Raw genomic sequence first — 16,713 nt, 5'->3', positions numbered from 1 at the left:
GCTAAACTAAACCAACAGCTGACCTTTAGAGAAAGCAGTTACATCACAAGCTACATGACAAAATTAGACTGCATAATTTACATAATAAAATAGTAAACAAGTATTAGAAAACAAAAGACATTTCATAGTGCAAAATAAAATGATACTGCTGTATGCACAGGTGAATAAGGAGAGAAACTGAGAGTTTTTTATTTTTATTTTTTTCCAAAAATTAATATGCAAAATGTACAATACTATTATGATTTAAATACATTATAAAATATATTAAATATAAATATATTACATATATAATACAAATTTAATTAATAAAATATATATGTTCATATTAGTGCTGTTTATTATGTATATATAAATACAAACACATGCATATATATATATATTTAAGAAAAATATGTTATGTTTATAAATTAAATATATTTATATATAATATAAATTATATTAATATAAATATATACATGTAAATACATGTAATTATTTTCAAAATATATACTATATGTGCGTGTATTTATACAGGTATGTACATAATAAATATACACAGTACACGCACATATATTATATAAACAAAAACTTTTATTTTGGATGCGATTAATCGTTTGACAGCACTAGTTCATATATACTGTAATATAATAATATAATATAATGATTATATGCACATGCACATACACATGTATATACATATTTATTATACATAATATTATATTGATATTTATTATTAAAAAAATATTTATATATTTCGATTTCATGTTCCTCAGTATGTATTCTAAGGTTTTGTTTAATAAATTAAAAATTAAAACGTAATAAATAAATATACACACATATTTATTACACATAAAAATAAAAAATTAAAATGACATATAAAAGAAAAATAAATATTGTAGCAAAATGATCAATTTGACTTCTATGTATTATTTTCATGCATTATAAGTATTTTGATCTTTCAAAATCTTTCTCTATTACAGGCTCACTTTTTCTTCACTTTACTTTAACATCATGATAATAGAAGAATCTCATTTTCTCTGCGAGGTCGTGTTAGAGGTTCATGGAAAGGTAAAAACTAATATTCACACAGGTTTAGTAACAGTGATTGATAGTGATGACACTGTACTGATAAATGACACTCTTGCGTCTTGATTTCTCTGTTTTCACAGCAACATAATTTCAGTCAGTAAAGAGCAGGAGGAAGAGTCTGTGGACGGACGCGGCGCAGTAATCCTTCCCTGCGGGCATGTAAAGTGTAATTGGACTTAACGTACACACGGACGTAATATAACGCTCAGCTACAGCGCATCGACTCACAGCACTTCAGAGGGGTTTTCTGCCTCTTTAGCTCTGTTTTCACTCTCACAAACATCTTTGTCAGCACTTTCTCCTAATGAATATCAAGGGGGAACTTGAGCTTGGACTGTTCTGTGTTTAACAAGGATTAATTAGCTGGTGATTAGATGAAAAGAACATGCAAAAGCAAGCACTAACACGCACAGATACAGAGGAACACAATAGAGAGAAAGACGTGAGACAGGGTTTTGGGACATTCAGCGGAACGGCCAATCGGAGCGCTTGTGTGGGAATTCAATCTCTTTTCTCTGTCTTTGTTGCCAGGCAAACTTTTCAGTGTTGGGATCATATCAAAGGTGTTTGCCGTAGGTGTTAGATGTGCATTAACTAAATAACTGAATGCCAATTTTGTTAACTAGAATCAGGGTTATTGTTAACTAAAACTGAAACTAAAACCATGAAAACTAAATGAGATAAAATAATAATACATTTTTTTTAAAAATAAAATTAATAATAGTTAAAACATTTTAAAATAGTTTTTATTTTATTTCAGCCAACATTTCTCATTTTAGTTTAATTTGAGTAACTAAAAAACACTAAAAATAAATAAACCGAAAATTATATATGTGACCCTGGACCACAAAACCAGTCATAAGGGATAATAATCATCTGAAAGCTGAATAAATCATCTTTCCATTGATGTATGGTTTGTTAGGATAGGATAATATTTTTCTGAGATACAACTATTTGAAAATCTGGAATCTGAGGATGCAAAAAAAAATCTAAATATTGAGAAAATCTCCTTTAAAGTTGTCCAAATGAAGTTCTTAGCAATGCTAAGTTTTGATTTATTTATGGTAGGAAATTTACAAAAACTTTAATGGAACTTGGTCTTTACTTAAGATCCCAATGATTTTTGGCATAAAAGAAAAATCAATAAGTTTGACCCATACAATGTATTGTTGGCTATTGCTACAAATATACCCTGTGCTACTTATGACTGCTTTTGTGCTGCAGGGTCACATACTGTATGTACATTAAACACTGACTAGTCACGCAGAACTACCTAGCAATGACCTAGCAACCAGATCATCTTAGAAACACACAGCAATGCCCACAACATCCACATCACACATTTTCTAGTTATTAATAACCCAACTTCATGTCATGCCTGACAGCACACATTAAACATGATAAAATCAATGTAAAACAAGGCCTTTCTGTCATGGCTTTCTGCTTTATTGGTATTCTGCGGGAGTGAAATTAAACCACCCAGAAGATTGAAGATCTTTACTTGGGGTCATTTTCTCAGAAGTCTACATTTGCTCTATAATCTTAGCCATTTTTTTTTTTTTTTTTACAACTTTGGTAACACTTTCCAATGTCTCATTTGTTAGCATTAATGCATTAGTTTATATAATCTAACAATGTTAGTTAACAAAAATGCAATTGTTACTTCAAAGTGCATTAACTAATGTCAACAGATACAACTTTGATTTTTAAAAATGCATTAGTACATTTTGAAATGAACTAACAATGAATTCACTTGAACTAACAAGGTGTTACCATGATTTTTCTGTCAAATGCATGATCATAAGATCATATTGTCTGAAATTTGAGCTGTTTACCACTTTTCACAAATGCATTTAAAAACCTGTCCCTTTCACTCCAAGAAAAGTCTGTTAATATGAAGGAATTTTGTGTATTTTAAATTTTGCATTGCATTTTGTTGTGTTTAGAGTAATTTTCTGCCAGGATATGATCTGTGTTACTGCTGCGTCTGTAACATCCTGCATCTATCAAACATTTGATTTCAAAGCGGGTCTGCTGTCGTACGGCTCGTGTTACTGAGTCCAGTCCGTCCAGAAGTCGCGTCTCTGGTCCGGCAAACAGCCTCTGTCCAGTGGATTAGATGACAAGACTACAGCTCTAATTATAGATTATCGACCCCGAACAAAACACCCAGGTCGATACGGAGAAGAGCCATCTCTCTCCTCCTGCTGAGAGCACGAGGGACGGGACGCAAGCAGGTTTCCAGTGGGTTCAGGATCTTTACGTTCAGTGAGTTTAATGTGTGCATTAACACAAAACATGGATTTCCGTGTGTGGTTTATGCTGGTCAGAGCCAGTCTAACTAGTGAATGCGCGTGAGATTTGGTCAACGTGATCTTTCTGATTTACCTGGTTAAGGAAGTAAAGACTAGTATATCATCATCCAAAACACAACATATGATGTGACAGCAATACTGGACTTTTGAAAAACAAACTATTTTAATTATATTATCTATTGTATTGTCTATTTTAATTTTATCAGCATAGTTTATTTAGTCAAGGTTTATCATACACACTGCAAAAAAAAAAAAATCATATTCTTAATTCTTATTTTCATCTATTTTATTGTGAATATAAGTAGGCCTATATATTATAGTCTTATTGCACTGGCAGATTTTTACACTTGTTTATACTTAAAACTAGTGAAATATTTTGCTGATGAAGCAGGGTTTTGTAATTAACTAAAACTAATATAAAACCATTAAAAAAAAAAATTGTTACTTTAAACAAAATAAACATTAACTTAAATAAAACAAAATGTAAAAACTTTAACTTAATTTATATTGTACTCAAATAATTAAAAGTAAAACTAAATTAACAAATAAATTAATAAATATCTATATCTATCTATCTATATATATATATATATATATATATATATATATATTATTTTTTTTTACATACATTTAAAATTAAAATGAAAACATAAAAACTAGTTGAAAATATTAATATTAATAAAAATAAAAACATTAACATACAAAACATACATATTAAAGATGCATCCTCTGAAAAGACTTAATATCCCATGGATTATTGCTTCTCAAGTAAATTTATTAAAAAATTATTGAAATTGAGATGTTTTAAGTGGAAAACAAGGCATTAAAGACTTATTAAAAACTTAAGAAGTCATTAGGCAGCGGCATGAGCTGTTCCTGTCATTGACCAGTATGACACACACACACACACACACACACACAATCTCAAGTGTGATTTTCTTTCCTGATAGCACACAGGACGTCCTACGATGGTTTCCTTGAGATAATTGAACGGTCGCTCACAGGAAGCTGCTGTATTTCCGTTGGTTCGCACTAATGGATGCACACGAGTGCGTTTCCTCATCTACGGCTCTCATACTGCCTGATTTGCTCCTTCATCTGTAGATCTCTGCCTCTCAATACATCAGCCAGACAGTAAGGAGAGATCAAGAGAGAGAAACTACATTTCCATTTCCTGAATGAACCAGCAGTGATTACAGGGAACCAAAACACACACACACACACACACATCGCTTTCAGTGCAAAGAAATGCATGACTTATCACAACACATCATGCAAATTTGAAATTCAAATGTGAAAAGAAATAAAAGCAAAGCTTTACAAAGCTTTTAATGTTTATATGGCACATGCAATGAGAGAACGATGGGTGGATAGATGGATTCATGAGAATGAAACAATAAAAGCTTAAAACAATTAAATTAGTAAGAGGAAGCATTGATGAGGACATTACAGTCAAGAGCTTCACAGACATTAAGGTCAGTATCAGACACACCCCAATGAATACCGCGGTCAATTACCACACCACAACACAAGCTCAAACTCAGAGAAAATCACATTACACTCCAAACGATATTAGTGACACACACTGTTCATGTAATTCAATTTCCAGTTCTATATCCCGTTTATCAATTCAAATTCAAATTCAGGAAATGATTTGTAATTTGAAGCATTTCAATTGCACTGAACTCAGAAATGCTACCACACACACACACACACACACACGTACATCAGCACGCTCATTAAACCTCCTGCGTTAATGTTTCTTTTCTAATTTACTGTTTGATTCTGGAGTAGCAGGCCTGATGCTCCCGGAGCTTCTGCTCACCTGATTACAGTAATTACAGCTGCTATGAGACTAATGACGTGCTGCTCATGACGAGACGCTGCCGCTCCTCACAACCCTCTGAAGACCTGTGAATATAATCAAATCCTCAAAAATAAACCTCAACGGTTTACTGGAGAGTGGAGCAGATCCATCAAGATCTCAGAAACAAGAGAAACAAGATAAGAGTGATAATGTGATTTAAAAACTCTCGATAAGCACTGATGTTCGGACTCGACGTGTTCCCTTCAGCGCTTCACTTATCATGTACATGTGATTAGACGACTTAAAACAGAAGACCAGGGAAGACCTGCAGCAATATTCACTCACAGATCAGCACTTTGGGCTTCTTAGGAGTTAAAACTTAATGAGTTAAAAATGCCTTGCACTTGTGAAATAGATGAGTTCATTGCACGATGAAAACCATAAACTAAACTGTTCTGCTCACCAAGGCTGCATTTATTTGATCAACAATACAGTACAAAAAATACAGCTGTTTTCTATGTGAATATCTGTTCAAATGTAATTTATTTCTATGATGCGCAGCTGAATTTTCAGCATCATTACTGCAGTCTTCAGTGTCACACGATCCTTCAGAAATCTGTCTAATATGCTGATTTGCTGCTCAAGAAGCATTTCTGATTATTATCAATGTTGAAAATAGTTGTGCTGCTTCGTATTTTTGTGGAAATTGTGATACGTTTTATTTTTCAGGATTCACAGATGAATAGAAAGTTCAGAAGAACAGCATTTATTTCAAATAGAAATCTTTTGTTTAATTTTGAACGTCTTTACTGATCAATTTAATGCATCTTTGATGAATAAACATATTAATTTCCTTTTTTTAATCTTACCCCAAACTTTTGAATGGTAGTGTATCACAGTGTCCATAACAATATGATATTTTCAACATTGATAATAAAAGAAGATGGAAAAAATTGACCAATATTGTCATGTTTCCAGCTTACAATGTTAAAAAATGGATCGCTTCGGTCTGATCTGAACAGAGAGATGCTGGAAAACTGACATAAAACTAAATTATGACTATTTCTGATGCAAAAAACCTTAAATAACATTGTAAGTAAAATGCTAAAAACAAAACGAAGTGCTAAAAATGATGATCTGACCTCTTCTGCTCTACCTGCATAATAAACAGAGCATTATAGTGTGGAATCAGCAGCAAGATCTAAACGCTTTTAACAAGAACACGAGCACTATGAGCAATCGCTGGCGTCACAGGTGCAGTTCCACCTACTCGTGACCCTCACACACACACACACACACTCATAAACGGCTCTCTGGAAATGAACCAGTGTGTGTGTGTGTGACAGTGATTGAAAACACTCTAATAGCACAATCCTGTACTCATTACAACAGTCCTTTCTGAAGTGTGAAGGTGGTAAGAGAAGCATGTGACACACTCATCTGCATGCCGCTGTCTTAAAGCGACAGTACACCTACAAACCATCATTTACTGAGCACAAAAGGATCAGTTTTGAAGAACAAATGCATTTTAGCATGCAAGCCTGATGTGATATTATCAATGCTTTTTAACTGCATGAACATAAACCATCTACTTCTGTGCTCCACTGAAGATGGATTTGTCTTCAGATTTTTTTGTGATCTCTTCCTTACACACACTCATCAGATGGAGTGTGTGTGTGTGTGTTCAGTAAGACTATAAAACTGAATCTGGAGGCTGAAGGTCCTGAGGGTTTCTCGGTTGACCGATCTGTCAAAACTCTTTCTTTCACTCGAGAGAGAGAGTGAGTGAGAGAGAGAGAGAGAGAGATGGACACACCAGTGAAGAGGATGAGTGTTCAGGACGGGACACACCCAACAAAAGAGAGAGAGAACCAATACACGACTACTGTTTTACCACAGTCACACACACACACACACACACACACAAATGCATGTCATTCCAAACCTGCATGAGTTTCTTTTGTTAGACAAAAGGTTATTTAAATAGGATATTGAAAATAAGAACATAACCATATTTAAAAGGATATTGAGAAAAATATATAAATAAAGATGTAAATTTGGCCCACATACAATGAAAGTCAATGGGGTCCATAATTGTTTGGACTTCAAAACAACTTCACAGGAGAAAATCATACAGTTTTGGATGGAATGAGGATGACTAAATGATGAATGATAATTTCTGGTGAATTATTTATAAAAAATTTTTTACATTTTTATTGTTTATTAAAATGGAATTATTATTAACATAATAGATTATTAATAAGATTAAACATTTTAATATTACATAATAATTAATATTAATTTTAATGATCAAATTGTGTCTAATTAATTTCCCTATATCGACATTCTTTCTGTTTATAATATATGTACTACTCAGAATACTGACCATTTCTATTCATTCTCCTCTGTTATAGTCCATAATTCTACATTAATGCTCACCTTAAGAGACACATCAGCCAATGAGAGAATGATACAGAAACCACAGTCTGTGCTTTACTGCATTACAGATGTGCTGCTAAATATGAGAAATATATAATATCAGTTTAAAAAAAATCAGGAACTCCCTACAACACCATCAAAAACACAAAGTGCAGAAGAAGAAAAGATCTGAAAGTAAACCCTCAGAGGGACGCAGCGGATGTTTGTGATCTTCACACAGGTCAAGATGTTCTGAGACGGCAGATTCACTGCGGATGGTGACATGTCAGTGTGTGTGTGTGTGTGTGTGTGTGTGCGTGCGCTTTATGAGCATGTTAGGACAGTGTGCTTGATTGATGCTTTTATTAGGGCTGTGACACACATGCTGCAATAAATACAGTTAATAAACCACTAAACTGACCCTGATGAGCTTCTAATGCATCATGAAAGCAACAGACCTATATACAGAGTTATATATACAGATATACATTGTTTGGTTCAAATTCATTAAATTATATGATCGCGTCTCATAATTCACTTGAACCAAAAAAATGTATATCTGTATTTATAACTCTGTATATATAGGTCTGTTGCTTTCATATACAGGTATATATATATAATTTAATTGAACCAAAAAAAATGTTAAAAGAATTTTCAGATATATCAGATATTCAATATATCAGGTAATTTCATATATGTTTAATTTAATTGTATTTAAATGTACAATTAAAAAAAAAAAAAAAAAAAATATATATATATATATATATATATATATATATATATATATATATTGTGCGTGCTTGTGTTTAAATGAAAAGCACCATGGAAATGGGATGATTGATCATACAAAGCTCCAGGGCTCTATTATCTGATGCTGTATGATTCTGGCACAATCATGCACATCGTCTTTCATTCAGCCGATCTATGTAAATGTATGTAAATGAAATGATGATGAAGGCATATAGTAATAAACACATGCACACATAAAAACACTCACGTATGATTTATTCCCACAGTGTGGAGGAATCACTAGGAGATGTTTGTAACTTCATTTCGGTCATTAAACTTCCTGCGGGTTGCAGCTGCTCTGGTCATTTAAATGGACCGAAGCCAAAGACCAGAACAGACGGCTAAATACCAACACATGCTCACACACACACACACACACACACACACACACACACACACATCAAGATCTGACTCATTCTGACAAAAAACAGCAATTTTACCAGTCCAATCAGTTCCTGATAGATAAAATACTCTTTCATCTCAGTGAATATCCAGCTTCACTCAAAAATATGTCATTTTACAAAGGAAAAATGGGTTGCAAAATTTAAACGTCTTTTCATGTTGACTTCATCTCAGGCTGTTGTGTGACTGAAATAGCAGCTTTCAGATGGTGCAATTCAACCCACAAAACAGCAACAGCATCATCGTACTCCGCAGAAAGCGAAAGGCCTTCATTTATGCAGTTATGTGATGTTTTTCCCTCTTACAGGACGATTGTTCTTTGACCCACGAAACTAGGCTTTACTTCCCTGACTGACAGACAGAGCGACACGGAGTTCTGCATGAAGACACAGTCCTCCAAATCACTTTAAACGTCCCACAACGTCAGCCAGACTGACATTTCCCTTTTACAACAAAGAGATGAGTTCACCTCTAAATGTCACACTACCAGACGAATTTTGGAATAATTAAAATGATGAATGTTTTTGAAAGAAGTCTCTTATGCTCAGCAGGTCTGTGTTTATTTGATTAAAATACATAAAAATTGTGAAATATTGTTAGTTTAAAATAGCTGTTTTCTATATGAATCTATGTTCAAATGTAATTTATTTCTGTGACGCGCAGCTGTATTTTCAGCATCATTACTCCAGTCTTCAGTGTCACATGATCTTCAGAAATCATTCTAATATGCTGATTTGCTGCTCGAGAAACATTGTTGATTATTATTAATGTTGAAAACCGTTACACTAATACAAATATGGGGTTTGGAGATTTTTGTTGTAAAAAAAAATCAATACGTTTATTCATCAAGGATGCATTAAATTGCTCAAAAGTAAAGACATCGATAATTGATGATTTCTATTTCAAATAAATGCTGTTCTTTTGAACTTTCTATTCATCAAAGAATCCTGAAAAACAAAATGTATCAAGGTTTCCACAAAAATATTGTGCATCACAACTGTTTTCAACATTGATAATAATCAGAAGTGTTTCTCGAGCAGCAAATCAGCATATTAGAATGATTTCTGAAGATCATGTGACACTGAAGACTGCAGTAATGATGCTGAAAATACAGCTGCGCATCACAGAAATAAATTACATTTTAACATAGATTCATATAGAAAACAGCTATTTTAAACTTTAATAATATTTCACAATTCTTACTGTTTTTTTTATATAAATGCAGCTTTAGTAAGCAAAAGAGACTTCTTTCAAAAACATCAAAAAAAATCTTATTTTAAATCATTTTGGCCAATTTCAAGCTTTTCTATAAATGAACAAATGCACAAGGTTAAAAAACAAAAAACAAAAAAACAAAAAAACAAAAGTGAAGCTATTCTGATGCAAAGAAAATGGAAAGAGTGAAACAAAAAAGCTCATAGTTGATTATCAATAATTAATGATTACATTTGTGTCTGTTCATCACACAAATCTATTATATAACATCACAAGACCTGGACTGACATTCACATCAAGACTAAAAGCTTGAACTGATTCTTTGGTTACTATAAATCAGTGCTTCAGCTCATCAGAAAGTGCATGTTTATGAGGTGCATCTCCTTCATCACTGTAACGGTGTGGCACACTAACAGCTCCATATAAACCGGCCGGAGCGCCTCATGAATCAGACGGTTTACTGTGTGCATCTGGTGCAGGGCCGATTGCCCGGACGCGTCTCTGTCGGCCTAAAACCATGCTGCTTTTTTCACAGCAAACTTAAATGGTGGTGCCTGATTCACACCTGAGCTGAGAGCTCACACACACACACACACACACACACACACACACAGTCTACCTGGCTCTGTAATGATGGGTTTTAATCAGAAAACTGCTGACGCTGGTTGCAGAAAGACAGCAGCGACCAAAAGACCACATAAGACATGAGTTTTACAGCACAATGTCGTCACATGAGAGACGTGTGTGATATATGTCTGTTCTAACAGCGAGACGATGACCAAATTCATCACATCAGCAACACACTCACATAATATAGTGAGTATAGAGTAAATGAAGACTGCATAAAATTGCACCTTTTTCACAAATGTTAGTGAAAGCTAAAACTGGAAAACTACACTGTATAAAATGACTGTAATTTTAATGGTAAAAATATTATAAAAACACTGCAGTAAAAACCTAATAAGTGGTTAATGGTTTAAGTTTCCATACAGTGAAAAATTGCAATAAATCTAATGGGACATCTAATGACAATTTTATAATAAAATATGTGACCCTGGAGTTCAAAACCAGTCATAAGGATCAATTTTTCAAAATTGAGATTTATACATCACCTATCATTTATTTATACATCACCAGGATAATATTTGGCTGAGATACAACTATTTGAATATATGGAATCTGAGGGTGCAAAAAAATCTAAATATTGAGAAAATCACCTTTAAAGTTGTCCAAATGACGTTCTTAGCAATGCATATTACTAATCAAAAATGAAGTTTTGATATATTTACAGTAGGAAATGTACAAAATATCTTCATGGAACATGATCTTTACTTAATGTCCTAATGATTTTTGGCATATAAGAAAAATCAATAATTTTGACCCATACAATGTATTTATGGCTATTGCTACAAATACACCCCAGCGACTTAAGAAAATAAAGCGAAAAACTGTAAAATTGACATAATTCCCTTTGTGACTGCTTACAATTGATTGTTTTTCACTTTAATTACAGTTTCTTCTTATTTATTATCTCATCAGTTATGTACATTAGGTTTATGTTACATTTTATGTCATTATTTTAATTTTTACTGCATTATTTTATGGTGTTTTGTATGCACCTTCTACAATTGGTATTTAATTCAGAATGATGTCTTTATCATCTGTGTTTTTAATGTAGCTTATAAAAGGTACAAAGCACATTACAATAATTTAGTATATTAACTATTTCAGTTAAAGAAATATAATGTTTTTTTTTTTTTTTTACTGTCAGTTAATGCAATATACATTTTTTATTGTAAATTTATGTTCAACCTGCAACACTTAACATGTAGCTATCATATTTTTCATGGTAAAGTTCTGGCAACCATGGACACTATATATATATTTCAATAAATTTAAATTGTATTTATTTATTTTTTCTAGTATGTAACAGCTTCAATTGCATGTTTGTGAAATACTCACATCAGGACTCTCATCGTTTGACTTTACTGCATGTTATTTGGTGAACATCAGCACCTCTAAAACATCATGTCAGCGCAGTTTTGAGTCATTTATTTATTTAACTCATCCTCTGGTTTCCAAACTGTCTACTACGATTAGCAGTTTTTGCTGACTTGAGCTTGTTACTCCGCATACTTCTTCATGACATGGAAACACAGCGGTTCAGACACATCTGCAGCTAAAATACAGTTTCAAAAACACCTTACTATTGACTACAGACTACCAAATCAACACATATAATGTGTTTCTAGCTTAAAATATAGCATTAAGTACATGCATTTTATACATAGCGTCCCAAAGCAGCTGAATAGATTTGAGTGAGACTAAGACGACTATGGCATGAAAAGAAAGCTTCGCAGGAACCATGAATAAACTAATCCTGTCTCTACACCCACACAACTGCTAATCTGACCAGATATAATCCAGATGCTCAGGATTCATGATAACATTGACTAATGAGTCCATTGTTTAATTAAATATAATTATGATAAAAAGTAAACCAGATAAAGAGAAACAAGTACATCAGATAGGAAGGGGAAAAAACTGCATATATGGAGAAATGGGAAAAAAAAAAATAATAATTTTCAGCTGTGAAGACAAAAAGATAATAAAACAGATGCCAAAAAGGCAATATGACGTCAGGTAACTAAAGACCGTGATTACATTACAGTCCTGAGTAATATGCACTATTAAGTTTAATATGCACTATTCATTTATTAATTATTTCACCATTAATTAAGAGAATTAAGAACACCATTAAGAGGCAATTAAGAGTATTTTTGAGATTTTTTAGCATTTAAAAAAAATCACAAATATTAACATAAAAAAATAAAAAAAATGCACTAAACTGTTATAAACACTGATGATTTACGCCTCAGTGAAAAAAGCATTATTTGTGTATACTTTCTTGAAATAATCACTGCATGAGTTCAGATCAATGAGGCCTACGATCAATCTGTTCCAAACCGGAATAAAAACATGTGCTAATTGAAAGATAACTAGTTGATAAAAAGATTGAATCCAATTTGCAATGATCTTTCTTTCCATTCTTTTTGTATCTAATGACCTAGTGTCATAGTGTTGTTTTATATGTGAAGTGCGTGTAAATGCTGTTCCTGCTCATGCATCTGTGTCTCTGGACTGCTGTGAGATTCATGGGAGCTGTTCACATGCCACGGTGCTGAAACCAGCGCCTCACATTGCCTTCAATGAGCCGCTGACTCACGCTTAATTGAGTGAGATTAGACGCGGTCGGAGGGTAATGCTGTGAAGATACGCGCACTGGTATCGCCGTACGCTTCAAAACAGGGTCGCTGGTGAGCACGTCTACATCTGCAGCTGATATCACCAAACATGCTGTAAATACATCATTAAACTTTGATACAACCGACAATGGTACATACACTCTTAAAAATAAAGGTGCTTCACGATGCCATAGAAGAACTTTTTTTGTCTAAATGGTTCCATAAAGATCTTTTAACATCTGAAGAACCTTTCTGTTTCACAAACGGTTCTTTGTGGCGAAAGAAGGTTTTTCAGATTATAAAGAAATGGTTCTTTAAAGAACTCTGTGGAACCAAAAACGGTTGTGTACAGAGTGTACCTGACACATTAATCATGGTACAGATAATCACTCAGTACCACAATGTAATGCCACAGTATATGATTGTAATGGTAATTTGATGCATGGAAACTGACCATATGCAGTATTTTCTGTTTCAGTTCTTGATTAAACAGTGTTTTTACAGCATGTTTCGGTGATTGCAGACATTTGTTTGCCATTCTGCCTCCGGTGTTGATCATGGGGTAATAATACAGTATGAGTTACAAGATCCAGATCTGGATGTGGAGATAATGAGAAACAACGCAGGTTGACGTGAGCTCTGGACAAGCAAATACAAGGGAATGTGAAACTAAATCTCTTACAAGCTTGAAATGCGCCTCTAAATGACATTCGATTGGATTTCTTCAGCTTCATTGTGAGCATGAAATCTGAGCATTGAAAAGATTCTCTGGGTAAATAATAACTATCAGTATCACAAAACAAGCTTTCAGAGTGATATAATGAACCACCAAAAAGGCACACAGAATCATATTCTGTTGCTAAAACAATCTCCCGTTAAACATCCGTAACTGCGTTAGATGCAAAACTGAAGCACGGAATTTGACGACAGCTTCACTTTGGTGCTAAACAATCCAGTTGTGATGATTAATTTCACCTGGATACTAAACTGAAATATTAATGCCATTAAAATCTTCTCAGATAGATATAATGAGCAACCAGAAGGAAAATGCGCCATCTTCTATTGCTAAAACAAGTACACATCAGTCAAATGCATGAAATGCACAACAAGTGTTCATCCAGAAGAACAAGAGCCTAAAGGACATTCAACCACAAACACAATGATTCATTTCAGTACAAAAGGGTTCTTTGGGCATATATGATTCTTAATGCCAATTATTCACATAAATAAAGCTTTTAAAAACCCAGTCATACAATAATCTAGCAGAAGAAATGACACATCATCTTGTATTAATACAGTAGATCAATCCTGCCACTCTATAAAGATGACAGACATGTAAACGCTTTTTCCAAAAGGAACAGAAGCCAAAAGAACATTAAGCCTCAACACAAAGGGTTCTCTGGGCAGATCTGGCTCTAAACTGAACAATTAATACCATTAAAGAAGCTTTAATCATCTTAGAATGACATAATAAGCAACCAGAAGGAACGGCACCATCTTCTATGCAATAACTTCTGTCAAATGCATGAAATGCATCAGATAACAGTTCATTGTTGTGCACCATCCTTCATCTATTAAGAACAAGAGCCTACAGTCCCAAACAGAATGATTCATTGCAATTTAAGAGGGTACTTTGGGAGGCAATTCATATAAACAAAGCTTATTTAGAGTGATATATCAAACAGAAATGCAGCAGATAACAGTTCACCGTCATGTAACAACCCTTTACCGTGAAGAACAGAAGCCTAAATTCTTTGGACATTTAAACAAAGCATTTTAAGAATAGCAGAATAAACAGAGGAAAAGTCACATCATGTTCTATTAGGCTAACAATCCGGCCACGCTGTGAACGTGAAGTGCTTTTCTACAAGGAACACAAGACAATGCTCTTGAAAGGGTTCTTTTGGGCAGATCTGGCTCTTAACATAACTATTAATACCATTGCCATTATACTATTGCTTTAATCTTCCAAGAATGATATAATGAGCAACCGGAAGGAACTGCACCATCTTCTATTCCGATAAGTTCTGTAATATGCATGGCATGCACAACAGAAATGCAGCAGATAACAGTTCACTGTCATGTTACAACCCTTTACCAAGGAACAAGAGCCTCAAGTCCCAAACACAGCGATTCACTGCAGTATATGAAACGTTCCTGGGCAGATCTTCATTTAAACAAAGCATTTTAAGAGTAACAGAATAAACAGAGGAAAAGTCACATCATGTTCTATCATTAGAACAACGCTGTAAACGTGAAGTGCTTAAGGAACACAAGACGATGTTAATGAAAGGGTTCTTTGGGTTCTAATCTGAACTATTAATATTAAAGGAACACCCTTTGTTCGATTGATACAAAGGCGAAGCAGAAAGCAGCATTTCTTCTATCGCCACCCTGTAAACATCTCATCAAGTGCGCGAACAAAAGCGAGATGATGCCAGTCAGTGAGCCGCCAGAAGCTCTTTGTTTTGATGGCCAGCGGATACTCACACGTAAGCGTGGTAGATGAACGCCCATCCTCGAGGTCTCTCCAGAACATTGTAGAGGAAATTCTGCAGGCGTCGGTAGAACGCGTTGCGCTTCGGCGGCCTCTTCCCGGAGATGCTGGAGCGCTGTTTGCTCAAGATGCTGCCGCGCTTCGTCGCCTCAGCGCCCGCGATCAGCAGCGCGCCGTCTCGGCTCGATTCCGTGGCTCCCGCCTCCAGCCCCACGAAGCCCACCTTCAGCTTCTTCTCGGCCTGCGGCGCGGGATACACGCCGCCGTTGCGGGATTTCTGCACCATGCTGGAGATGCTGCTGTCGTCATGGAGATCCGCTGGTGCTGATGCTGCGGTTCTTCCGCCCTTCGCCAGGTGCGAGCATCACTGCGCGGCGCTGAGGAATGAGAAGCCAATAGCCTCTCCCTCTCTCTCTCACACACACACACACACACCCTCCCTCTCACTCTCTCTCTCTCTACAGGTTTGACTCTGCCCGGAGAACTAGCTTTGGTGTTGCGAATGTAATTAGTCCTGTTTGGGTTTCCAAGGCGAGCATTTTATATCATATCGATTTTTTTTCTTTCTTTTCAGAATCCAGGTGTAATAGATGAATTACCTTTCTGTAATTGCCTATGATGGTGTATTTAGCTGGTCGCCCCTGCTTTATCTCAAAATCCTCTAAAAACAGCCTTCAGACTAGCATAACCACTTTAGGCTGAATTAAAAGATTTTTTTCAGAAGGTAAGAAACTTTTTTTTTTTTTGCATTTTTATTGCATGACCTGTTCGGGGTTCAAAAGCAAGTATCATACATAACCATAAATGATGTTTGTTTTTGTTCTGAATACAGATTTAATAGATAAATGAATGCCCTTTCAGTAATTGCCTGTAATTGTTTAATTAGCCGGTTTAAGTTGGTCACCACTGCTTGATTCCAAAACCCATTCATTCATTTATTATTTTACAGCAGGCAAC

The 16,713-nt window shown here is 34.6% G+C and overlaps 1 protein-coding gene across 8 annotated transcripts in view; it reads right to left on the bottom strand.

Annotated features, from left to right (window-relative positions):
• LOC131542001 (potassium voltage-gated channel subfamily KQT member 2) overlaps positions 1–16,156 on the bottom strand; it is a 62,798-nt gene extending 46,642 nt beyond the window's left edge. For all 8 annotated transcript variants that reach the window (XR_009271638.1, XM_058778194.1, XM_058778195.1 and 5 more), the window contains exon 1: positions 15,750–16,156. Coding sequence is in view for 7 of the 8 variants with exons in the window: in XM_058778194.1 (XP_058634177.1) it covers positions 15,750–16,042 (293 nt within the window). In the remaining variant the exon portion in view is untranslated. The remainder of the gene's footprint in view (positions 1–15,749) is intronic.
• Positions 16,157–16,713: the final 557 nt, after the last annotated feature.

Source organism: Onychostoma macrolepis, chromosome 06 (genome assembly GCF_012432095.1).
Source record: "Onychostoma macrolepis isolate SWU-2019 chromosome 06, ASM1243209v1, whole genome shotgun sequence".
Taxonomy (NCBI): Eukaryota; Metazoa; Chordata; class Actinopteri; order Cypriniformes; family Cyprinidae; genus Onychostoma; species Onychostoma macrolepis.
Note: the sequence above shows the minus strand (reverse complement) of the source record. Positions and strands in the feature narration are given on the sequence as shown.